The sequence below is a fragment of the Pseudophryne corroboree genome, chromosome 6 (genome assembly GCF_028390025.1).
Source record: "Pseudophryne corroboree isolate aPseCor3 chromosome 6, aPseCor3.hap2, whole genome shotgun sequence".
Classification (NCBI taxonomy): Eukaryota; Metazoa; Chordata; class Amphibia; order Anura; family Myobatrachidae; genus Pseudophryne; species Pseudophryne corroboree.
The window spans coordinates 496,773,839-496,800,068 of NC_086449.1; the positions used below are offsets into that span (position 1 = coordinate 496,773,839).

The window sequence follows — 26,230 nt, forward strand, 5'->3', positions numbered from 1 at the left end:
AGTTGAATTTCCTCCGTCGAGCCTTACTGGCCTCGCACCACGCAACATATTTTCGCCAAATGCGGTGATAATGTTTTGCGGTTACATCCTTCCTGGCTTTGATCAGGATAGGGATGACTTCATCCGGAATGCCTTTTTCCTTCAGGATCCGGCGTTCAACCGCCATGCCGTCAACGCAGCCGCGGTAAGTCTTGGAACAGACAAGGTCCTTGCTGGAGCAGGTCCCTTCTTAGAGGTAGAGGCTACGGATCCTCCGTGAGCATCTCTTGAAGTTCCGGTTACCAATTCCTTCTTGGCCAATCCGGAGCCACTAATATAGTGCTTACTCCTCTCCATCTTATCAATCTCAGTACCTTGGGTATGAGAGGCAGAGGAGGGAACCCATACACTGATTGGTACACCCACGGTGTTACCAGAGCATCTACAGCTATTGCCTGAGGGTCCCTTGACGTGGCGCAATACCTGTCGAGTTTTTCCCAACGGTTTATAATCATGTGGAAGACTTCTGGGTGAAGTCCTTACTCTCCCGGGTGGAGGTCGTGCTGAGGAAAACTGCTTCCCAGTTGTCCACTCCCGGAATGAAAACTGCTGACAGTGCTATCACATGGTTTTTCGCCCCGCGAAGAATCCTTGCAGCTTCTGCCATTGCCCTCCTGCTTCTTGTGGCACCCTGTCTGTTTACGTGGGTGACTGCCGTAATGTTGTCCGACTGGATCAACACCGGCTGACCTTGAAGCAGAGGTCTTGCTAAGCTTAGAGCATTGTAAATGGCCCTTAGCTTCAGGACATTTATGTGAAGTGATGTCTCCAGGCTTGACCATAAGCCCTGGATATTCCTTCCCTGTGTGACTGCTCCCCAGCCTCGCAGGCTGGCATCCGTGGCCACCAGGACCCAGTCCCGCATGCCGAATCTGCGGCCCTCTAGAAGATGAGCACTCTGCAACCACCACAGGAGGGATACCCTTGTCCCTGGTGACAGGGTTATCCACTGAAGCATCTGAAGATGCGACCCGGACCATTTGTCCAGTAGGTTCCACTGGAAAGTCTTGCGTGGAATCTGCCGAATGGGATTGCTTCGTAGGAAGCCACCATTTTTACCCAGAACCCTTGTGCATTGATGCACTGAGACTTGGTTCGGTTTTAGGAGGTTCCTGACTAGCTCGGATAACTCCCTGGCTTTCTCCTCCGGGAGAAACACCTTCTTTCTGGACTGTGTCCAGGATCATCCCTAGAAACAGAAGACAAGTCGTCGGAACCAGCTGCGATTTTGGAATATTGAGAATCCAATCGTGCTGCCGCAACACTACCTGAGGTAGTGCTACACCGATCTCCAACTGTTCCCTGGACCTCACCCTTATCAGGGAATCGTCCAAGTAAAGGATAACTAAAATTCCCTTCCTTCGAAGGAATATCATCATTACGGTCATTACTTCAGTAAAGACCCGGGGTGCCGTGGACCATCCCTACGGCAGCGTCTGAACTGATAGTGACAGTTCTGTACCATAACCTGAGATACCCTTGGTGAGAAGGGTAAATTTTGACATGAAGGTAAGCATCCTTGATGTCCCGAGACATCATGTAGTCCCCTTCTTCCAGGTTTGCAATCACTGCTCTGAGTGACTCAATTTTGAATTTGAACCTCTGTATGTAAGTGTTCAAAGATTTTAGATTTTAAAATCGGTCTCACCGAGCCGTCTGGCTTCGGTACCACAATAGTGTGGAATAATACCCCGTTCCCTGTTGCAGGAGGGGTACCTTAATTATCACCTGCTGGGAATACAGCTTGTGAATGGCTTCCAAAACTGCCTCCCTGTCAGCGGGAGACGTCGGTAAAACAGACTTTTGGAAACGGCGAGGGGAATACGTCTCGAATTCCAATTTGTACCCCTGAAATATTACCTGAAGGATCCAGGGGTCTACTTGCGAGTGAGCCCACTGCGCACTGAAATTAATTGAGAACGGGCCCCCACCGTGCCTGAACTTGTAAAGCCCTAGCGTCATACTGAGAGCTTGGCAGAGGCGGAAAAGGGTTTCTGTTCCTGGGAACTGGCTGATCTCTGCAGCCATTTTCCTCTCCCTCTGTCACGAGCAGAAAAGAGGAACCCTTTTGTCCGCTTGCCAACCAGGACTGCGCCTGATAATACGGCGTCTTATTTTGAGAGGCGACCTGGGGTACATCCCCTTTTTTTTTTTTTAAGGCAATACTTCCAAATGCCGTTTGGAATCCGCATCACCTGACCACTTTACTGGTATAATTGGACAACGCACTTATACTTGATGCCAGTCGGCAAATATTCCGCTGTGCATCATGCATATATAGAAATGCATCTTTTAATTGCTCTATAGGCAATAATATACTGTCCTTATCTAGGATATCAAATTTCCAGTCAGGGAATCCGACCACGCCAACCCAGCACTGCACATCCAGGCTGAGGCGATTGCTGGTCGCAGTATAACACCAGTATGTGTGTAAATACATTTTAGGATACCCTCCTGCTTTCTATCAGCAGGATCCCTAAGGGCGGCCATCTCCAGAGAGGGTAGAGCCCTTGTTCTTACAAGCGTGTGAGCGCCTTATCCCCCCTAGGGGGTGTTTCCCAACGCACCCTAACCTCTGGCGGGAAAAGGTATACTGCCAATAACTTTTTAGAAATTATCAATTGTTATCGGGGGAAAACCCACGCATCATCACACACCTCATTTTATTTCTCAGATTCAGGAAAACTACAGGAAGTTTTTCCTCACCAAACATAATACCCCTTTTTTTTTTGGTGGTATTTATATTATCAGAAGAGTGTAAACTTTTTCCATTGCCTCAATCATGCAATGTGTGGCCCTATTGGAAATCACGGTTGTCTCTTCACCATCGACACAGGAGTCAGTATCCGTGTCGGCGTCTGTATCTGAGGTAACGGGCGCTTTAGAGCCCCTGTATGAGACGTCTGGACATGCACAAGCTGAGTAGCCGGCTGTCTCATGTCAACCACAGTCTTTTATACAAAGCTGACACTGTCACGCAATTTCAACAGTACATCCACTCAGGTGTCGACCCCCCAGGGGGTGACAACACTATTACAGACACTCTACTCCGTCTCCTCATCATTTTTCTCCTCATACATGTCGACACAAACGTACCGACACACAGCACACACACAGGGAATGCTCTGATAGAGGACAGGACCCCACTAGCCCTTTGGGGAGACAGAGGGAGAGTTTGCCAGCACACACCAGAGCGCTATATATATACAGGGATAACCTTATATAAGTGTTTTTCCCTTTATAGCTGCTGTATTGTTTATACTGCGCCTAATTTGTGCCCCCCTCTCTTTTTTAACCCCTTTCTGTAGTGTAGTGACTGCACGGGAGAGCCAGGGAGCTTCCCTCCAACTGAGCTGTGAGGGAAAATGGCGCCAGTGTGCTGAGGATAGGCTCCGCCCCTTTCTCGGCGTCCTTATCATCCGTTTTCTTGTATGTTTTGGCAGGGGTTAAATGCATCCATATAGCCCAGGAGTTATATGTGATGCATTTATTTTAGCCATAAAAGGTTTTCTATCGATTTATTGCGTCTCAGGGCGCTGCCCCCCCAGCGCCCTGCACCCTCAGTGACCGGAGTGTGAAGTGTGCTGAGAGCAATGGCGCACAGCTGCGGTGCTGTGCGCCTACCTTTATCTGAAGACAGGAAAGTCTTCTGCCGCCGATTTTTCCGGACCTCTTCGCTCTTCTGGCTCTGTAAGGGGGCCGGCGGCGCGGCTCCGGTGACCCATCCAGGCTGAACCTGTGATCGTCCCTCTGGAGCTAATGTCCAGTAGCCTAAGAAGCCCAATCCACTCTGCACGCAGGTGAGTTCGCTTCTTCTCCCCTTAGTCCCTCGATGCAGTGAGCCTGTTGCCAGCAGGTCTCACTGAAAATAATAAACCTAAACTAAAACTTTCACAAAGAGCTCAGGAGAGCCCCTAGTGTGCACCCTTCTCGTCGGGCACAGAAAATCTAACTGAGGCTTGGAGGAGGGTCATAGGGGGAGGAGCCAGTGCACACCAGGTGATCCTAAAGCTTTCTTTAGATGTGCCCTGTCTCCTGCGGAGCCGCTATTCCCCATGGTCCTTACGGAGTTCCCAGCATCCACTAGGACGTCAGAGAAATATACAATTTAAACCTTGCTATGAATAATGCTGGCATGCAATCAGAATGTCAACACCAGAATGTTTAAATAGTCTGAAAGTCATCATGTATAGAATGTCAAGATATATCACATAGCTTCATCAACCCTGTCATCATGTATATCAATGGATCTTAATCTTTGAGTCAGCACTCAACCCAAGCCAACAGATTCAGATGTGAAAGGGATGTATCCAAACTCGAACCTAAATTGCAGTGTAAATATAAAGCTATCCAGCACACGTGGGCTACATGCAAAAGCAGCCAGTATTTACTCTGCATGCAAAACTAATAAATGTATTTGCACCCCTTAAATTGCAACATGATTTGTCCAGCTGCAAAGTTACTCACTTCTTTGCTCTGCTCCCAAATCAGAATCAGCCCCATTGTGTACTACCAGCAAAACTGGTAATTACTGTGTTGTAGCATTAATATTTTGTGCAAGTTCACAGTTCATACAAGTCATATTTTTTAATCAATGACAGAGTGGGTTATTCAGTAAGGACTGCAGATTCTGCTAAAAAGCTGAACATGCAATTCGATTATCTATGCGACCTGAATAACCCCCACACTTCACATGTAAAGTTAGGCAACTGAGTCTATTAATGTGTTTAGAGTGCTACAGTGCAGCGGCCACAGCTTTTTTCCCACACCAAGTTCCGTTGTACTTTGTACGCAGATTCATTTGCACACAGATATAAAAGTGTTGCATATCAAACGAATCAGTGCAGACACATGAAGAATTTTTTTGCATCCATTCGCAACTAAGTCACATTTTTGCGCCCCCCCCCCCCCCCCCCCCCAAAAAAAAAATTTAAAAAAAAATATGACGCACGTGACCTGGCAGTTCACTCGTGCCGCATGGCATATTGAAGATAAGTGTATGAGAACACATCTGCAATTTCACCATACACAGGAACAGTTATTAAAGCCAGAGCATAAGGATACTTACATAATCATCACAGGATTTCTTTTTTTCAAGGTGACTGTTAGTAAGACTTCTTCTACTTTCACGATCCGCAATAAATTTACTGTAGAGAAAGCAAATTACATTTTGTGTGAGATTATTTATATACAATATTTTAAAGAAAAAAATTATAATCTGTAATCCGATTTCTAAAGTCAGGAGGAGAGATAAAGCTCGTTGGCAACATGTTTTAATATTACTGATCTATGTAAATTTAATGGGGACTTAGTAAAAACTTAATGGCACACTTCGTTGTCTTCTTGACACTAAACTCTGCATGACTCATATTGGCAACAGTTAGTAAGCCACTGACATCTGCACAAATGTCACAACCATCACTATCTCAATGCACTCTCATGTGTTATACCAGCCTTGTTCTCACACAATGCCTCAGTAAATAAAAATAGTTTTATGCAACCTCATTCTTTAGGAAATGTGGCTCCATAAAACGAGTTTCCACAATGCACTAAGGGCCCGATTCAGCATGGAACACATCTACGATGTGTACGCATGCTAAAGCCCTTTTGCAGTGTGCACACTCGCAAAGGCCGCACTGCGCGCGCGCACACAGTGAGGTGCGACGGCATCTCACATACGGGAACGCCTCTGCCTGACTGACAGGCAGAGGCGATCGCGGGGCAAGCAGCAACGCTGCTTTTATGGGCGTGGATGCCACGTTGGGGGGGAGCACGGTCCAGACACAGCAGGAGTGTCCGGACCATTTAAACATAGAAACATAGGGGTATATGCAATTGCGGTCGAATTCCCGAAATTGTCGAATTTCGGGTCATTTTCGACCAAAAAAAAAATTTGCCTATGCAATTCAGTGCTTTCCGACCAAAAAACGGACTTTCAAAATTCGACTTTTTGAAATTCGAATTTTTGCAAATTCGACTTTTCTGCAATGATATAAGTGCTGCAATTCGACCAAAGCATATTCAATTCAAGTTTGGAAATTCGACAGCAGTGCTTTTAGACAACAAATTCGTCATTTTCAATCCGCCACACTTTGGAGGGTGAAAACAAATAAAAAAAATTTAAACATGGTTTTTTTTGGGGGGGAATAGCAGATCTATTTATATTAGAAGGGATTAGGTACTTTTTTTTTTTTTTTTGGAGGCACAAATATTATTTATAATTTTTTTTAAATATAATTTTTTTTTTTTTATTTTTTTTTTTTATTGCTGGAACGGTACAATCCGAAAAAAAAATTGCGTGGGGTCCCCCCTCCAAAGCATAACCAGCCTCGGGCTCTTCGAGCTGGTCCTGGTTCTAAAAATACGGGGAAAAAATTGACAGGGGATCCCCCGTATTTTTAAAACCAGCACCGGGCTCTGCGCCTGGTGCTGGTGCCAAAAATACGGGGGACAAAAAGAGTAGGGGTCCCCCGTATTTTTAACACCAGCATCGGGCTCCCCACTAGCTGGACAGATAATGCCACAGCCGGGGGTCACTTTTATGCCGTGCCCTGCGGCCGTGGCATTAAATATCCAACTAGTCACCCCTGGCCGGGGTACCCTGGGGGAGTGGGGACCCCTTCAATCAAGGGGTCCCCCCCCCCCAGCCACCCAAGGGCCAGGGGTGAAGCCCGAGGCTGTCCCCCCCCATCCAATGGGCTGCGGATGGGAGGGCTGATAGCCTTTTGTGATAATTAAAAGATATTGTTTTTTCCAGTAGTACTACAAGTCCCAGCAAGCCTCCCCCGCAAGCTGGTACTTGGAGAACCACAAGTACCAGCATGCGGGAGAAAAACGGGCCCGCTGGTACCTGTAGTACTACTGGAAAAAAAATACCCAAATAAAAACAGGACACACACACCGTGAAAGTAAAACTTTATTTCTTACGTCGACACACACATACTTACCTATGTTCACACGCCGACATCGGTCCTCTTCTCCATGTAGAATCCAGGGGTACCTGAAAAAAAAGATCAATATACTCACCTCAGCCATGGTCCAGAGATACATCCACATACTTGTAGAAAATAACAAACCGCAAATACCCGACCAAACGGACTGAAAGGGGTCCCATGCTGACACATGGGACCCCTATCCCCGAATGCAGAGAGACCTGTCAGTGACAGCTGTCACAGAAAGGTCTCTATAGCCAATCAGGAAGCGCAACTTCGTTGCGCTCATCTGATTGGCTCTGTGCGTCTGAGCAGACAGCGCATCGCACAGCCCAGTCCATTATATTCAATGGTGGGAACTTAGCGGCTAGCGGTGAGGTCACCCGCCGGTCAGCGGCTGACCGGCGGGTGACCCCCCCGCTAGCCGCTAAGTTCCCACCATTGAAAGTAATGGAGCGGCTTTGCGATGCGCTGTCACATCACAGACAGCGCACAGCCAATCAGATAAGCGCCACGGAAGTAGCGCTTCCTGATTGGCTGAAGGGACTTCAGTGACAGGAGTCACGTGATGTCCCGGCATTCGGGAGAAAGGGGTCTGATGTGAAAGCATTGGACCCCTTTCTAGTCCGGTATGGATCGGTGTTCGTTTTTTTGTTTTGCCAAGTACGTGGATTATCTCTGGACCTGGATGTACCTCTGGACGCTGGAAGGTGAGTATAATTTTTTCACAGGTACCTCGGATCGTCGGAGACCGTGGCAGTCGGCGTGTCAACATAGGTAAGTATGTGTGTGTCGGCGTATGAAATAAAGTTTGACTTTCACGGTGTGTGTGTCCTGTTTTTATTTGGGTATTTTTTTTCCAGTAGTACCACAGGTACCAGCGGGCCCGTTTTTCTCCCGCATGCTGGTACTTGTGGTTCTCCAAGTACCAGCTTGAGGGGGAGGCTTGCTGGGACTTGTAGTACTAATGGAAGAAACAATATCTTTTTATTATCACAAAAGGCTATCAGCCCCCCCATCCGCAGCCCATTGGATGGGGGGGGACAGCCTCGGGCTTCACCCCTGGCCCTTGGGTGGCTGGGGGGGGGACCCCTTGATTGTAGGGGTCCCCACTCCCCCAGGGTACCCCGGCCAGGGGTGACTAGTTGGGTAGTTAATGCCACGGCCGCAGGGCACGGCATAAAAGTGACCCCCGGCTGTGGCATTATCTGTCCAGCTAGTGGAGCCCGATGCTGGTGTTAAAAATACGGGGGACCCCTACTCTTTTTGTCCCCCGTATTTTTGGCACCAGCACCAGGCGCAGAGCCCGGTGCTGGTTTTAAAAATACGGGGGATCCCTGCCCAATTTTTCCCCTGCATTTTTAGAACCAGGACCAGCTCGAAGAGCCCGAGGCTGGTTATGCTTTGGAGGGGGGACCCCACGCCATTTTTTTTTTCCGGGTTTTTCCCGTTTTTTAAAATCGCGGCAAAATCCGCCAAATCGGACGATTTTCGCCCGCGATTCTGGCGAATCCGTTTTTCATTGAATATGGTGAATTCCGGAAGCCACCTTCCGGAATTCACCTGGCGAATTTAGTCGAATTAAAAAACGGCGAAAAATTGCCGCGATTCGCCGTGAATTGCATATACCCCATAGAATTTGACGGCAGATAAGAACCACTTGGCCCATCTAGTCTGCCCCTTTTTTTTTATCCTTTAGGTAATCTCAACCCTTTTTGAACCTTAATTCTTTGTAAGGATATTCATATGCCTATCCCAAGCATGTTTAAATTGCTCTACAGTCTTAAGGTGGGTACACACTAATAGATATATCTGCAGATCAACTGATCTGCAGATATATCTATGTACGGATCGGGCAGTGTGCTGTGCAAAGTCACCAACAAAGATATTAAAGAGAACTGGACCAAGTACAGATCCCTGGGGTACTCCACTGGTAACATTTCCCTCCATAGATTGCACTCCATTAACTACAACTGTCTGTTTCCTATCCTGCAACCAGGTTCTTATCCATTTAACTGTTTTATAATCCACCCCCACGCTTTCAAGTTTATTTAGCAGTCTGCGATGTGGGACAGTGTCAAATGCCTTACTAAAGTCTAGATATGCTACATCTACAGCTCCCCCTTGATCTATTATTTTCGTCACAGAGTCAAAAAAGTCATAAGATTTGTTTGGCATGATCTACCAGCAGTAAATCCATGCTGTTTTGGATCCTGTAAGTGGTTTGATTTAAGATATTCCACAACTCTTTCTTTTAATAGTTTTTCTATTACTTTCCCCACTACTGATGTAAGGCTTACTGGTCTGTAGTTACTTGCTTCTTCCTTGCTTCCACTTTTGTGCAGTGGAACTACATTTGCTCTTTTCCAGTCCTCTGGAATGGCACCTGTATTTAGTGACTGGTTAAATAATTCTGTTAACGGTGTAACCAGCACATCTTTTAGCTCTTTGAGTATCCATGGGTGTATCCCATCTGGTCCCATTGATTTATCCACTTTTAGTTGTGAAAGTTCTGTTAGGACCTTCTCCTCTGTAAATGTTCTTTCATCTACCTTATTTTTATGAATGTCCTTGCAACTTAACTGTGGCCCCATCCCTTCTTCTGTAGTAAATACTGAGCAAAAATAATTATTTAGGTGATCTGCTATTGCCTTGTCTCCCTCCACCAAATTCTCACTCTCTGTCTTAAGTCTTATTATTCCTCCATTTGATTTTCTCCATTTCACTTATATACTTAAAAAAAGTTTTGCCCCCTTTATCTACTGACTGGGCCATTTTTTCCTCAGCTTCTGCCTTTGCATGTCTGATCATTTTCTTAGCATCCTTCCGTCTGTCAAGATACACCTCTTTGTCATTATTATTTTGAGTCTGTTTGTATTTCCTAAAAGCCATCTTTTTTGCTTTCACACAGGTTGATACTTCTTTTGTGAACCACACTGGCTTCCTTTTCCTGGTGCTTTTCCTAACCCTTTTGATACAAAGATCAGTTGTACTTAGTAATGCACTTTTCAGTTTTTCCCACCTCTCCTGCACTCCTTCCAAGTTCCACCAGTCCGCCAATGAATCACTTAAACATCTCCCCATTTTTGCAAAATCAGCATTTCTAAAATCCAACACCTTTGTTTTTGTATGACAGGAGTTGGATCCTGTCTTTATACTAAACCATACTGCTTGATGATCACTGGATCCCAGGTGCTCACCCACATATATGTCGGATATCCTATCACCATTTGTAAGAATTAAATCTAATATTGAATCTTTGCGAGTGGGCTCCGTCACCAATTGCTTGAGAGATGCTCCCTGTAAGGAATGTAGAAATTTGCCACTTGTAGCTGAATTTGCAAAAGACCCCTCCCAATTTACATCAGGTAAATTAAAGTCTCCCATGATTATGACTTCTCCCTTTAAAGCCATTTTAGTGATGTCTAACAATAGGTTTCTGTCCAAATCCTGCCCCTGGCCTGGTGGTCTATAGATCACCCCAATGCGAATAACATCCTTCTCTCCGGTTTCTATGGTGACCCAAAGGGCCTCAGTTTTGTCTTCAATATTTGGTATTAAAGTAGCATTTATGCTTTTTTTCACATACATTGCTACCCCTCCTCCTATTCTTCCTATTCTATCCTTCCTAAATAAATTGTATCCTGGTATAGCTATGTCCCAGTCATGATTTTCATTGCACCATGACTCTGTAATTGCCACAAAATCCAGGTTATCCCTTGTCATTATCGCAATTAGCTCTGGAATCTTGTCTCCTAAGCTCCTAGCATTTGCACACATAGCTTTAAGAATTTTGTCTGTGCATTTGTTATTAGTAGCCATGTCCAGACTGTACAAAATAAATGACAAGTTTAAAGTTGAAATTACCTGTTTGGGGATGTTGCTCAGTGTTTGATATATATATATATATATATCAATTTTTTTTACTAATCAAGAATCACACTGTTTCCTTTACACCATGAATACACCTCCCTAAATGTAAAGATATAGTACACCTGACCACAATGACCAAATTATCAAAGGAGGTAAACACCAGAGAGCATGCAATAATAAACTATGTTTCACTGTGCAACTTCCCCACACATGCAATGCCAATTACAAGCCAATTATTACATCAAAAAACATACATGAGTTTGCATAAGAGAGAGCTGTAGTGAGCAGTTTGGGGATGTCTTTTCATAGTGTAAAAAGACAGATAACATTGGTACAGGTGAGAATTCAGATGGTTTTGGTAAGCTATAGACATAGATTTGAGTAGTTGCGGATGAAGTGGAAAAGTCTAGCAGCGTTCCTAACACAGATTTAAGTTCTAAGTATGGGTTACTCAGGCTGGAGTAGTTTGATGTGTAGAGGAACTGGACTCACATTTATTTATTTATTAACAGTTTCTTATATAGCGCAGCAAATTCCGTTGCGCTTTACAATTTGAAATAACAGTAACAAACTGGGTTGTTCCAAACTTGTTTGAAAGCTGTCCTTTAGTGGTCCGGATTGTGGATAGATTGTTGTCCTTCTGTTTTCCTTCGGTTTAACATCGGTGTAACGTCGAAATTATTTTTACATTTATAGTTATCCTTTGAATAATGTCCTTTGAAGTAATGGCCCACAAGCCTACGGCCTAAGCCTTCCTGATGTTCTTTAAGTAATGGACCAAGCATGTGAATACACTGATTGCACCCAAACTCCAATGAACCCTCCCCCAGCAATGACTAGTAATAAAACACTCTTAAAAAAACAAGCGAACAAGCCAACCAACTGAGATTTAACACAGTCATGCCCTCATGCCTATACTCAGGAGATAACATTGCGGGGCTGATGTCACATGCAGCCACTGTGACCCGAAACATGGCGGTTAAGGCCCACATAGACGGGCCGATGCAGGAGAGATGTGTGCTGAGCGTGCGGGGGGGAAGCGCTCATTTCACCCAGCGGGTGAAATGAACGACCCGCTAGATTGGCCTGCACTGCAGGCCAAGCTAGCAGCAGCGATAGCGATGCGCGGGGCTGCGCATCGATATCGCTGTAGGGGGTACACACGGAGCGATAATGCTCAAATTCAAAGCAATCTAGTCAGATTGCTTAGAATATCGCTCTGTGAGTACCCCCCTGTAGTCATCTGCCTTTGCAGCTAGTCTTAGCAGGCAGAGGGCTAACATTATCATGCGAGCGCTTTGCTGCTGAGTAAAGCATTCGCATGTTAGCGGGGATGGGTGTGGAGGAAGGGCCCGGCATGCGGAGCGGACTTGCCCTGTGCTTGGCATCCCCCCATATGTTAGTGTAAAGGCTTGTAGTTGTGCGATTTTTCGCACAACTACAACCCATGCTGAATTAGGCCCTAAGGCAAGAATAAGGCTGGAAACACATAGAAGGCTTTCTGTTAGTTTGTTGTGACCTGGCAAGGGGGGAACAGATGAGACAGGTGCTCACCACTTGAAATGGAAATACCAATGATACCAATGTGTATGTACAATTCATACACAACTACCTCCTCACACCAATTAAAACAGGAAAGAGTGTTTTTATTTTTAGAAGTTTATAGTAATAATAATTTTATTTATATACCGCTATTTCTCCATTAGGACTCCAAATGCTTAACAAATAGTATAAAGGTAATACAGTACAAAAACTATGAACATAATAATAGGATTTTAATTACCTACTGGTAAATCTTTTTCTCGTACTCCGTAGAGGATGCTGGGGTCCACATTAGTACCACGGGGTATAGACGGGTCCACTAGGAACCACTGGCACTTTAAGAGTTTGAGAGTGTGGGCTGGCTCCTCCCTCTATGCCCCTACTACCAGACTCAGTCTAGAAACTGTGCCCGAGGGGACGGACAACTTCGAGAGAAGGATTTTACACAGATAGCGGTGAGATTCACACCAACTCACACACAAGACAAACCAAGCTAACAAGCTTGAAACATCAGCAACGGCTGGGTAATATTACTTACCAAGTAACAAAACAGTACTTCACCAAGAACTAAACAGTACTGAACTAAGTAACCACTGCAGGATCACGAAGCGCTGGGTGGGCGCCCAGCATCCTCTACGGACTACGAGAAAAGGATTTACCGGTAGGTAATTAAAATCCTAATTTCTCTTACGTCCTAGAGGATGCTGGGGTCCACATTAGTACCATGTGGATGTACCAAAGCTCCCAGAACGGGAGGGAGAGCGCGGAGGCTCCTGCAGAACTGATTGACCAAACTTGAGGTACTTAGAGGCCAAAGTATCGAACTTGTAGAACTTTGCAAACGTGTTCGACCATGACCAAGTAGCTGCTCGGCAAAGCTGTAAAGCCGAGACACCCCAGGCAGCCGCCCAGGAAGAACCCACCTTACGAGTAGAGTGGGCCTTAACAGACGTAGGACACGGCAATAATAATACGCATGCTGGATAGTGAAACAGATCCAGCGAGAGATCATCTGCTTAGAAGAAGGACACCCAAGTTTCTTGGGATCATACAGGACAAACAGAGAGTCCGATTTTCTGTGACGAGCAGTCCTCTTCACATAGATTTTCAGAGCCCTTACAACATCCAAGGACTTTGATGAAATTGAGGAGTCAGTAGCCACTGGCACCACAATAGGTTGGTTGATATGAAATGCCGACACAACCTTCGGAAGGAACAGCTGATGTGTCCGAAGCTCAGCTCTATCTTCATGGAAGATCAAGTAGGGGCTCTTACCAGACAAAGCCCCCATCTCCGACACACGTCTAGCAGAAGCTAAGGTCAACAAAGCCTTCCACGTGAGACACTTGACCTCAACCTCCAGTAGGGGCTCGAACCAATCCGATTGGAGGAACTGTAACACCACGTTAAGATCCCAGGGCGCCGTAGGCGGCACAAAGGGAGGCTGGATGTGCAGTACCCCTTTCATTAAAGTCTGAACCTCAGGGAGGGAAGCCAACTGTTTCTGTAAGAAAATGGATAGGGCCGAAATCTGGACCTTTACGTTTCCCAACCTCAGGCCCGTATCCACACCTGCTTGCAGGAAGAGGAGAAACCGTCCCAGTTGAAACTCCACCATAGGAAACTTTTTGGATTCACAACAAGATACATATTTTTTTCCAAATACAATGGTAAAGTTTAGACGTTACTCCTTTCCTAGCTTGTATCAGGGTAGGGATAACCTTGTTCGGAATGCCCTTCCGAGCTAATATCTGGCGTTCAACCTCCATGCCGTCAAACGCAGCCGCTGTAAGTCTTGATAAGCGAACGGCCCCTGCTGCAGCAGGTCCTCCTGAAGAGGGAGAGGCCTCGGCTCTTCTAGCAGTAGATCCAGAAGATCCGCGTACCAAGCCCTTCTTGGCCAGTCCGGAGCAATGAGGATTGCCTGAACTTTTATTCTCCTTATGAGTTTTAGAACTCTTGGAATGAGTGGAAGTGGATGAAACACGTACACCTGCTGGAAAACCCATGGAATCACTAGGGCGTCCACCGCCACGGCTTGCGGGTCCCTCGACCTGGAACAAGACCGCCAAAGCTTCTTGTTGAGACGAGAGACCATCATGTCTATTTGAGGTATTCCCCAAAGGTCTGTTACCTCCGTGAACACCTCCAGATGGAGTCCCCACTCCCCTGGATGGAGATTGTGTCTGCTGAGGAAGTCCGCTTCCAGTTGTCTACTCCCGGAATGAAGATTGCTGACAATGCCAACGTGTGTTTTTCTGCCAAGAGGATGATTCTTGTTACCTCTGACATTGCAGCTCCGCTCTTCGTTCCGCCCTGTTGGTTTATGTAAACTACTGTCGTTACATTGTCCGACTGCATCTGAATGACCCGATCTCGCAGAAGGTGGGCCGCTTGGAGAAGACTGTTGTAGACGGCTCTTAGTTACAGAATGTTTATTGGTAGGCCGGCTTCCAGACTTGACCGCCTTCCTTGGATGGTCTCCCCTTGAGTGACTGCGCCCCAGCCCCGCAGACTTGTATCCGTGGTTAGAAGGATCCAGTCCAGAATCCCGAACCTGCGGCCCTCCAGAAGGGGAGGTAATTGTAGCCACCAGAGGAGTGTAATCCTGGCCTTTGGCGACAGACGTATTCTCTGGTGCATGTGTAGATGAGATCCCGACCACTTGTCCAGGACCTCCAGTTGGAAGGGCCGAGCATGAAACCTCCCGTACTGCAGAGCCTCGTAAGAGGCTACCATCTTCCCCAGAAGGCAAATGCACTGATGAACCGACACCCGGGCTGGCTTCAGGACATCCCGGACTATCGTTTGTATCACCAACGCTTTCTCCTCCGGAAGAAACACCCTCTGCACTTCCGTGTCAAGGATCATTCCCAGAAAGGACAACCTCCTGGTCGGCTCCAAATGTGATTTTGGAAGATTCAGGATCCAACCGTGTTCCCTGAGTAGATGGGTCATGAGAACAATGGACTGTAACAGCTTCTCCTTGGACGATGCCTTTATCAGCAGATCGTCCAGATATGGAATTATGTTCACACCCTGTCTGCGGAGAACCATCATCTACGCCATCACCTTGGTGAATACCCTCGCTGTTGTGGAGAGGCCGATGGCAGAGCCTGAAACTGAAAATGACTAAGTGCGAATCGGAGAAAAGCTTGATTCGGCGGCCAAATTGGAATGTGGAGGTATGCATCCTTGATATCCAGGGAAACCATGAATTCCCCATCTTCCAGACCTGATATCACTGCCCTCAGAGACTCCATTTTGAACTTGAACTCCCTCAGAAAGGGGTTTAGAGATTTTAAGTTCAAAATGGGCCTGACCGAACCAATCGGTTTCGGTACCACGAAAAGGTTCGAATAGTGACCTTTGTTTTGCAAATGGGGTGGAACTGGTACAATGACTTGTGACTCCACCAACTTCTGGATGGCTTCCTGTAGGATAGCCCTGTCTGCCAGCAAAGCTGGCAAGCCTGATTTGAAGAATCGGTGAGGAGGGAGATCTTGAAACTCCAGCCTGTACCCCTGGGACACAATATCTTGCACCCAGGGATCCAGGGCGGACAACACCCAGACGTGGCTGAAATGCCAGAGTCTCGCCCCCACCGGCCCCACCTCCAGGCCGCGCGGTCCACCGTCATGCTGAGGACTTTGGCGTCCCTGAAGCAGGTTTGTGTTCCTGGGAACCCGCAGCAGCAGGTTTCTTGGATTTTGGCTGACCTCCTCTAAAGATGGTGTTGGACGGCTTGGCCTTTCTTGTTTTAGTAGCCCGAATGGACTGTGATGCAGTTGAAGAAAAGTTTTCTTCATAGCAGGTGCAGCTGAGGGAAGAAAAGGTGACTTACCCGCTGTAGCCGTGAAATCCACGCATCCAACGCTTCCTCAAAGAGAGCCTGACCTGTGTAGGGTTGGGTCTCCACACCTCTCCTAGATTCCGCGTCGGCAGACCACTGGCGCAGCCAAAGTCCTCTACGAACTGAGACAGACATGGAAGATATCCCCGCAGCCATCGATCCCAGGTCTTTCATGGATTCCACCATAAATCCTGCAGAATCCTGATTGTTACGTTAAAACAATTTAACGTCACTTTTATCCACTGTATCCAAATCCTCAAGTAATGTGCCTGACCACTTTACTATAGCTTTGGAAATCCATGCACAGGCAATAGCAGGACGCAGTATCGCCCCCTGAAACCGTGTATATGGATTTGAGAGTAGTGTCAATTTTGCGATCAGCTGGTTCTTTTAACGCGGTAGATCCAGGGACAGGTAAAACCACCTTCTTTGAGAGTCTGGATACAGACGCATCAACTATGGGTGGGTTTTCCCATTTTTTCCTATTCTCCTCAGGGAAAGGGAAAGCAACCAGAACCATTCTAGGGATCTGAAATTTTTTCTCCGGGTTTTCCCAGGCTTTCTCAAATATAGCATTTAATTCCTTAGACGCAGGGAAGGTTAGCGAGGCTTTCATATTGTCAGTGAAGTAAGCCTCCTCAACCTGCTCAGGTGTTGTATCAGCAATATTCAACACATCTCTAATGGCCTCTATCATCAATTGCACCCCTTCTGCAAGAGATGCCGCCCCCCGCAGCACAACCCCATCACTGTCTGCCGTGTCAGAATCGGTATCCATGTCATCTTGCATAATCTGGGCAAGAGCACGTTTTTGGGAGCGTACATTAGGGAGCCCTGAGGTAACAGAACCGGACCAAACTGCCATAGAGTCCCTGGACATAGCTTACTGGAGACCACAAACACTCCACACACACACACACACACACACACACACACACACACACACACACACACACACACACACACACAGGGAAGGGCAGACAGAGTTTCCCCCCTAAGAATGGCAAGAGAGACACAGAGATTGGAGCCAACCCACACACAGCGCTTCCAGATAGGCAGACCCCTAAGCAGCGCTTACTGTGTACTTTAATAGGTTGTACAGTACAGATATACAGCCTTCCCCCCCCCCCCCCCCCCCCCTTCTACAACCCCCTGGTACCGTATAAGATAGCTGGAGTTGATTTGGAGGTTCGCTGTCTCACTGACAGCGTTTCAGTGTCTCACTGACAGCGTTTCTGCAGGCAGGAAAATGGTGCTGATCGCTGCTGGGTCCGCTCTGAGGAGAAGCTCCGCCCCCTTTCATGGCACTGCTTCCCGCTCTTCTGAAGATTATACTGGCCTGAGGAAAAGTTCTGGCAGCGATCCTGGGACCCTGACAGGCTAGGTGGTTAGTGTAGGGTGTAGGCGCTGGCTCAGGGTGCCACTCACAGTGCCGCACTATGTACCGCTGAGCCCCGGAGCGCAGTTAGTACTGCGCTCCGTACCCTGCTGCCGCCATCTTCACACTGGCACCCCGCTTGCCAGGGGGGGGGTGACTAACTCGCCACTGATCTTCTGGCTCTATAAGCGGGTGGGGGCATACTGCTGTGGTGAGCGATCCCCTGTGGCGGGGAACGTTCAACTCAGGAGCTCAGTGTCCTGTCAGCGGAGATAGTGGCTCAGACCACGCAGGGTGGACACTACTCCCCCCCCTTAGTCCCTCGAAGCAGGGAGACTGTTGCCAGCAGCCTTCCTGTGCCTAAACTCTATTTAAAATAATAAAACTAAAAGAACTCCTATGGAGCTCCCCTAGCTTTGACCGTCTCCTCCTGGCACATTTTCTAAACTGAGTCTGGTAGGAGGGACATAGAGGGAGGAGCCAGCCCACACTCTCAAACTCTTAAAGTGCCAGTGGCTCCTAGTGGACCCGTCTATACCCCATGGTACTAATGTGGCCCCCAGCATCCTCTAGGACGTAAGAGAAAAAGAGGTTTAACTTTGAATGAAATACAGAGGCCACCGAGATGCTACAAAGGCTGTGGCAGCCATTTGGGTCATCAGTTGCATAGTATTACAGAGTGCATGATATGCTTGGAACATAATGGGAGAGAGAGAGAAATACTAGGCAAGTTCATCAGAACCATACACTTTTCATTCTGCAAAGAGCACCAGACAAGGAAGCAATGTTGGGCGCACTTAGGGGGTCATTCCGAGTTCATCGCTCGCTAGCTGTTTTTAGCAGCCATGCAAACGCTAAGCCGCCGCCCCCTGGGAGTGTATGTTAGCTTAGCAGAAGTGCGAACGAAAGGATCGCAGTGCGGCTACAAAAAAATATTGTGCAGTTTCTGAGTTGCTTCAGACCTACTCAGCGCTTGCGATCACTTCAGACCATTCAGTTCCGGATTTGACGTCACAAACACGCCCTGCGTTCGGCCAGCCACGCCTGTGTTTTTCCTGGCACGCCTGCGTTTTTTGGAACACTTCCCTGAAAACGGTCAGTTGCCACCCAGAAACGCTCCTTTCCTGTCAATCACTCTGCGGCTGCCATTGCGACTAGTCCTTGTGTAAAAATACATAGCCCGTTGTGAAAGTAAGTCGCGCGTGCGCACTGTGCAGCATACGCATGCGCAGAAGTGCAGCTTTTTCACTTAATCGCTGCGCTGCGAACATTTTTCACTAGCGATCAACTCGGAATGACCCCCTTAGTTGGTTACAATAAGCACTACATGAAAATATTACAGAGTTAGCTAGCAGGATACCCACTGCATAGATTCAGTAGGTTGCTCATCCTGCTCTTGAAAGTACCAGGCAAGGTGGCCACTTAGGTTACAGTGGCAGCAGGAAACAGATGAGACAGGAGATTCAGAATTAAACCTATTTGAACAGTCACCCTATCAGCATATTGGAGATTCTTTTGTAAGTGTTCTTTTGCAGAAAACTTAAGGCCCATACACACTGGGCGATTTTGAGCTGAAAGCAGCTCACTTTTGGTGTTTTGAGCTGCTTTCAGCTCAAAGCCACCCAGTGTGTATGCCCAAACGATGAGCGGCGCTTCATCGTCAATAGATGAACGGCGGGATGAACGGCTTTCCATAGCGTCCTGCTATGGAACGCCGCTCACCCCCTCTGACATTGCTGGGCAGGGGGGAAAAGCGCTCAGTGTGAATGCACTTAGCGCTTTTCAGACCAGCGATGTCAGCGATCATCGCTGTTCATACACGCTGGGCAAAAACGCCCAGTGTGTATGCACCTTTACAGCTAAGTTCAGTAGCCCTCAGCGAGTGCTAAATGGTACAGTATCCATTTGTTGTCATGATAACTAGTTTGGGGATTTTTATTGGTAGAGATAACAAGTTACATGCACCCTTACAGATCAACCAAAGGCAGTATTTCACTATTGTACAGTATATCAAAAGCTATGTATTACTGAACAGAATAATATACATGAATAACTGAAATGTTAATATAAAATAAAATAAGAATTTACTTACCGATAATTCTATTTCTCGGAGTCCGTAGTGGATGCTGGGGTTCCTGAAAGGACCATGGGGGGAATAGCGGCTCCGCAGGAGACAGGGCACAAAAAGTAAAGCTTTAGGATCAGGTGGTGTGCACTGGCTCCTCCCCCTATGACCCTCCTCCAAGCCTCAGTTAGGATACTGTGCCCGGACGAGCGTACACAATAAGGAAGGATTTATGAATCCCGGGTAAGACTCATACCAGCCACACCAATCACACTGTACAACCTGTGATCTGAACCCAGTTAACAGTATGATAACAGCGGAGCCTCTGAAAGATGGCTCACAACAATAATAACCCGATTTTTGTAACTATGTACAAGTATTGCAGATAATCCGCACTTGGGATGGGCGCCCAGCATCCACTACGGACTCCGAGAAATAGAATTATCGGTAAGTAAATTCTTATTTTCTCTATCGTCCTAGTGGATGCTGGGGTTCCTGAAAGGACCATGGGGATTATACCAAAGCTCCCAAACGGGCGGGAGAGTGCGGATGACTCTGCAGCACCGAATGAGAGAACTCCAGGTCCTCCTTAGCCAGGTTATCAAATTTGTAGGATTTTACAAACGTGTTTGCCCCTGACTAAATAGCCGCTCGGCAAAGTTGTAAAGCCGAGACCCCTCGGGCAGCCGCCCAAGATGAGCCCACCTTCCTTGTGGAATGGGCATTTACATATTTTGGCTGTGGCAGGCCTGCCACATAATGTGCAAGCTGAATTGTATTACACATCCAACTAGCAAAAGTCTGCTTAGAAGCAAGAGCACCCAGTTTGTTGGGTGCATACAGGATAACAGCAAGTCAGTTTTCCTGACTCCAGCCGTCCTGGAACCTATATTTTCAGGGCCCTGACCACATCTAGCAACTTGGAGTCCTCCAAGTCCCTAGTAGGCGCAAGACACCACAATAAGCTGGTTCAGGTGAAACACTGACACCACCTTAGGGAGAGAACTGGGGACGAGTCCGCAGCTCTGCCCTGTCCGAATGGACAAACAGATATGGGCTTTTTTGAGAAAAAAACCACCAATTTGACACTCGCCTGGTCCAGGCCAGGTCCAAGAGCATGTTCACTTTTCATGTGAGATGCTTCAAATCCACAGATTTGACTGGTTTTAAACCAATGTGTTTTGAGGAATCCCAGAACTACGTTGAGATCCCACAGTGCCACTGGAGGCACAAAAGGGGGTTGTATATGCAATACTCCCTTGACAAACTTCTGGACTTCAGGAACTGAAGCCAATTCTTTCTGGAAGAAAAATCGACAGGGCCGAAATTTGAACCTTAATGGACCCCAATTTGAGGCCCATAGACACTCCTGTTTGCAGGAAATGCAGGAATCGACCGAGTTGAAATTTCTTCGTGGGGCCTTCCTGGCCTCACACCACGCAACATATTTTCGCCACATGTGGTGATAATGTTGTGCGGTCACCTCCTTTCTGGCTTTGACCAGGGTAGGAATGACCTCTTCCTGAATGCCTTTTCCCTTAGGATCCGGCGTTCCACCGCCATGCCGTCAAACGCAGCTGCGGTAAGTCTTGGAACAGACATGGTACTTGCTGAAACAAGTCCCTTCTTAGCGGCAGAGGCCATAAGTCCTCTGTGAGCATCTCTTGAAGTTCCGGGTACCAAGTCCTTCTTGGCCAATCCGGAGCCATGAGTATAGTTCTTACTCCTCTACGTCTTATAATTCTCAGTACCTTAGGTATGAAAAGCAGAGGATGGAACACATACACCGACTGGTACACCCACGGTGTTACCAGAACGTCCACAGCTATTGCCTGAGGGTCTCTTAACCTGGCGCAATACCTGTCCCGTTTTTTGTTCAGACGGGACGCCATCATGTCCACCTTTGGTAATTCCCAACGGTTTACAATCATGTGGAAAACTTCCCCATGAAGTTCCCACTCTGCCGGGTGGAGGTCGTGCCTACTGAGGAAGTCTGCTTCCCAGTTTCCATTCCCGGAATGAAACACTGCTGACAGTGCTATCACATGATTTTCCGCCCAGCGAAAAGTCCTTGCAGTTTTTGCCACTGCCCTCCTGCTTCTTGTGCCGCCCTGTCTATTTACGTGGGCGACTGCCGTGATGTTTTATCCCACTGGATCAATACCGGCTGACCTTGAAGCAGAGGTCTTGCTAAGCTTAGAGCATTATAAATTTACCCTTAGCTATATTTATGTGGAGAAAAGTCTCCAGACTTGATCACACTCCCTGGAAATTTTTTCCTTGTGTGACTGCTCCCCAGCCTCTCGGGCTGGCCTCCGTGGTCACCAACATCCAAAACTGAATGCCGAATCTGCGGCCCTCTAGAAGATGAGCACTCTGTAACCACCACAGGAGAGACACCCTTGTCCTTGGATATAGGGTTATCCGCTGATGCATCTGAAGATGCGATCCGGACCATTTGTCCAGCAGATCCCACTGAAAAGTTCTTGCATGAAATCTGCCGACTGGAATTGCTTCGAAGGAAGTCACCATTTTTTTACCATGGCCCTTGTGCAATGATGCACTGATTTTAGGAGGTTCCTGACTAGCTCGGATAACTCCCTGGCTTTCTCTTCCGGGAGAAACACCTTTTTCTGGACTGTGTCCAGAATCATCCCTAAGCACAGGAGACTTGTTGTCGGGATCAGCTGCGATTTTGGAATATTTAGAATCCACCCCTGCTGTTGTAACAGTATCCGAGATAGTGCTACTCCGACCTCCAACTGTTCCCTGGACTTTGCCCTTATCAGGAGATCGTCCAAGTAAGGGATAATTAAGACGCCTTTTCTTCGAAGAAGAACCATCATTTCGGCCATTACCTTGGTAAAGACCCGGGGTGCCGTGGACAATCCAAACGGCAGCGTCTGAAACTGATAGTGACAGTTCTGTACCACGAACCTGAGGTACCCTTAGTGATAAGGGCAAATTTGGGACATGGAGGTAAGCATCCCTGATGTCTCGGGACACCATATAGTCCCCTTCTTCCCGGTTCGTTATCACTGCTCTGAGTGACTCCATCTTGATTTGAACCTTTGTAAGTGTTCAAATTTTTTTAGATTTAGAATAGGTCTCACCTAGCCTTCTGGCTTCAGTACCACAATATAGTGTGGAATAATACCCCTTTTCTTGTTGTAGGAGGGGTAATTTAATTATCACCTGCTGGGAATACAGCTCGTGAATTGTTTCCCATACTGCCTCCTTGTCGGAGGGAGACCTTGGTAAAGCAGACTTCAGGAGCCTGCGCAGGGGAAACGTCTCGACATTCCAATCTGTACCCCTGGGATACTACTTGTAGGATCCAGGGGTCCTGTACGGTCTCAGCGTCATGCTGAGAGCTTGTCAGAAGCGGTGGAACGCTTCTGTTCCTGGGAATGGGCTGCCTGCTGCAGTCTTCTTCCCTTTCCTCTATCCCTGGGCAGATATGACTCTTATAGGGACGAAAGGACTGAAGCTGAAAAGACGGTGTCTTTTTCTGCAGAGATGTGACTTAGGGTAAAAAACGGTGGATTTTCCAGCAGTTGCCGTGGCCACCAGGTCCGATGGACCGACCCCAAATAACTCCTCTTCCTTTATACGGCAATACACCTTTGTGCCGTTTGGAATCTGCATCACCTGACCACTGTCGTGTCCATAAACATCTTCTGGCAGATATGGACATCGCACTTACTCTTGATGCCAGAGTGCAAATATCCCTCTGTGCATCTCGCATATATAGAAATGCATCCTTTAAATGCTCTATAGTCAATAAAATACTGTCCCTGTCAAGGGTATCAATATTTTTAGTCAGGGAATCCGACCAAGCCACCCCAGCTCTGCACATCCAGGCTGAGGCGATCGCTGGTCGCAGTATAACACCAGTATGTGTGTATATACTTTTTATGATATTTTCCAGCCTCCTGTCAGCTGGCTCCTTGAGGACGGCCCTATCTATAGACGGTACCGCCACTTGTTCTGATAAGCGTGTGAGCGCCTTATCCACCCTAAGGGGTGTTTCCCAACGCGCCCTAACTTCTGGCGGGAAAGGGTATACCGCCCATATTTTCTATCGGGGGGAACCCACGCATCATCACACACTTCATTTAATTTATCTGATTCAGGAAAAACTACGGTAGTTTTTTCACATCCCACATAATACCCTCTTTTGTGGTACTTGTAGTATCAGAAATATGTAACACCTCCTTCATTGCCCTTAACGTGTGGCCCTAATAAGGAATACGTTTGTTTATTCACCGTCGACACTGGATTCAGTGTCCCTGTCTGTGTCGACCGACTAAAGTAAACGGGCGTTTTAAAACCCCTGACGGTGTTTTTGAGACGTCTGGACCGGTACTAATTGTTTGTCGGCCGTCTCATGTCGTCAACCGTCCTTGCCGCGTGTTGACATTATCACGTAATTCCCTAAATAAGCCATCCATTCCGGTGTCGACTCCCTAGAGAGTGACATCACCATTACAGGCAATTGCTCCGCCTCCTCACCAACATCGTCCTCATACATGTCGACACACACGTACCGACACACAGCACACACACAGGGAATGCTCTGATAGAGGACAGGACCTACTAGCCCTTTGGAGAGACAGAGGGAGAGTTTGCCAGCACACACCAAAAACGCTATAATTATATAGGGACAACCTTATATAAGTGTTTTCCCTTATAGCATCTTTTTTATATATTTCTAACGCCAAATTAGTGCCCCCCCTCTCTGTTTTAACCCTGTTTCTGTAGTGCAGTGCAGGGGAGAGCCTGGGAGCCTTCCCTCCAGCCTTTCTGTGAGGGAAAATGGCGCTGTGTGCTGAGGAGATAGGCCCCGCCCCCTTTTCGGCGGGCTCGTCTCCCGCTCTTCAACGGATTCTGGCAGGGGTTAAATATCTCCATATAGCCCCCGGAGGCTATATGTGAGGTATTTTTTGCCAAATAACAGGTTTCCATTGCTGCCCAGGGCGCCCCCCCCAGCGCCCTGCACCCTCAGTGACTGCCGTGTGAAGTGTGCTGAGAGCAATGGCGCACAGCTGCAGTGCTGTGCGCTACCTTAAGAAGACTGAAGAGTCTTCTGCCGCCGATTTCTGGACCTCTTCTCTTTTCGGCATCTGCAAGGGGGCCGGCGGCGCGGCTCCGGTGACCCATCCAGGCTGCACCTGTGATCGTCCCTCTGGAGCTAATGTCCAGTAGCCTAAGAAGCCAATCCATCCTGCACGCAGGTGAGTTCACTTCTTCTCCCCTAAGTCCCTCGATGCAGTGATCCTGTTGCCAGCAGGACTCACTGTAAAATAAAAAACCTAAGCTAAACTTTTCTAAGCAGCTCTTTAGGAGAGCCACCTAGATTGCACCCTTCTCGGCCGGGCACAAAAATCTAACTGAGGCTTGGAGGAGGGTCATAGGGGGAGGAGCCAGTGCACACCACCTGATCCTAAAGCTTTACTTTTTGTGCCCTGTCTCCTGCGGAGCCGCTATTCCCCCCATGGTCCTTTCAGGAACCCCAGCATCCACTAGGACGATAGAGAAATAAAGTAATTTCTCTACAACAGTTTGCCATATTAAGAAAAAGATGCTACTCCACAATAGCAGGCACAAAGTGACTGGCTGGTTGGTAGACTTGCTTAACAGATGAAAAATTGTATGGTGTAGAATCACACAAAGGGACTCAAGCCACAATAACTGAAATTACTCAGTCTCAGCATTTAACATTTACCACAATATGTGATGGGGTGGGCTTACTTTGCCACCTTGCTTTATGCAGTTTTGCTGGTTTTAGGCAACAAGTCATCAAAAACAAGCCCATCCCCTTTCCTGTGTTTAACGGAAGATTGGAAAATATAGGGTCTAAAGTAGTTTCATGCATTTTATGTCAAAAAAACAGGCGTTAAATGCAACAAGAATTAAACAGACATATGTGCCTGAATTACACCAGAAGATGTGGCTTTAATAGTGTTATTAGTAGGCACCAAATTTTTAGGATCTAAAAGATGAAAATTTGTGTTTTTCGATCAATGTTTTAGGATTTTATAGGTTTTAAAAATGTCAGTTTAGGAATTTATACGTTGTATGAAAATAAAGCAAAACCACGCAGCAAATCATACTGGGCCAGATGTATTAAGCCTGGAGAAGGTATAAAGAAGTGATAAAGCAGTGATAAGTGCAAGGTGAATAACGCACCAGCCAGTCAGCTCCTAACTGTTCATTTACATATTGGAGCTGATTGGCTGGTGCGTTATCACCTTGCGTTTATCACTGCTGTATCACTTCCTTATGCCTTCTCCAGTTTAATACATCTGCCCCTATGTTTGAAACACTATGCTTTATTACAGATGTGTCCTGCTACTTCCTTGCAGTGTTTACTCCCACGATGCACTATGCAGCGGGAGGCTGCGATCCATTCATAGCCACAGCTTTTCTATAGAAGCAAATTAATCTCGGGAGCTAGCAGTCGCACTACATGCGCTACGCAGCAAAGCTGTAACAGGGCACATCTGTATATATGAATTACATATAAAAACTACTCATTCCACACT

At 47.1% G+C, this 26,230-nt stretch overlaps 1 protein-coding gene across 1 annotated transcript in view; it reads right to left on the reverse strand.

The window, feature by feature from the left end:
* Window positions 1-26,230, reverse strand: part of SLC38A1 (solute carrier family 38 member 1) — a 163,813-nt gene that overhangs the window by 123,729 nt on the left and 13,854 nt on the right. Inside the window, exon 3 of the mRNA XM_063927356.1 lies at window positions 5,108-5,186. Coding sequence (XP_063783426.1) covers window positions 5,108-5,186 — 79 coding nt within the window. The remainder of the gene's footprint in view (window positions 1-5,107; window positions 5,187-26,230) is intronic.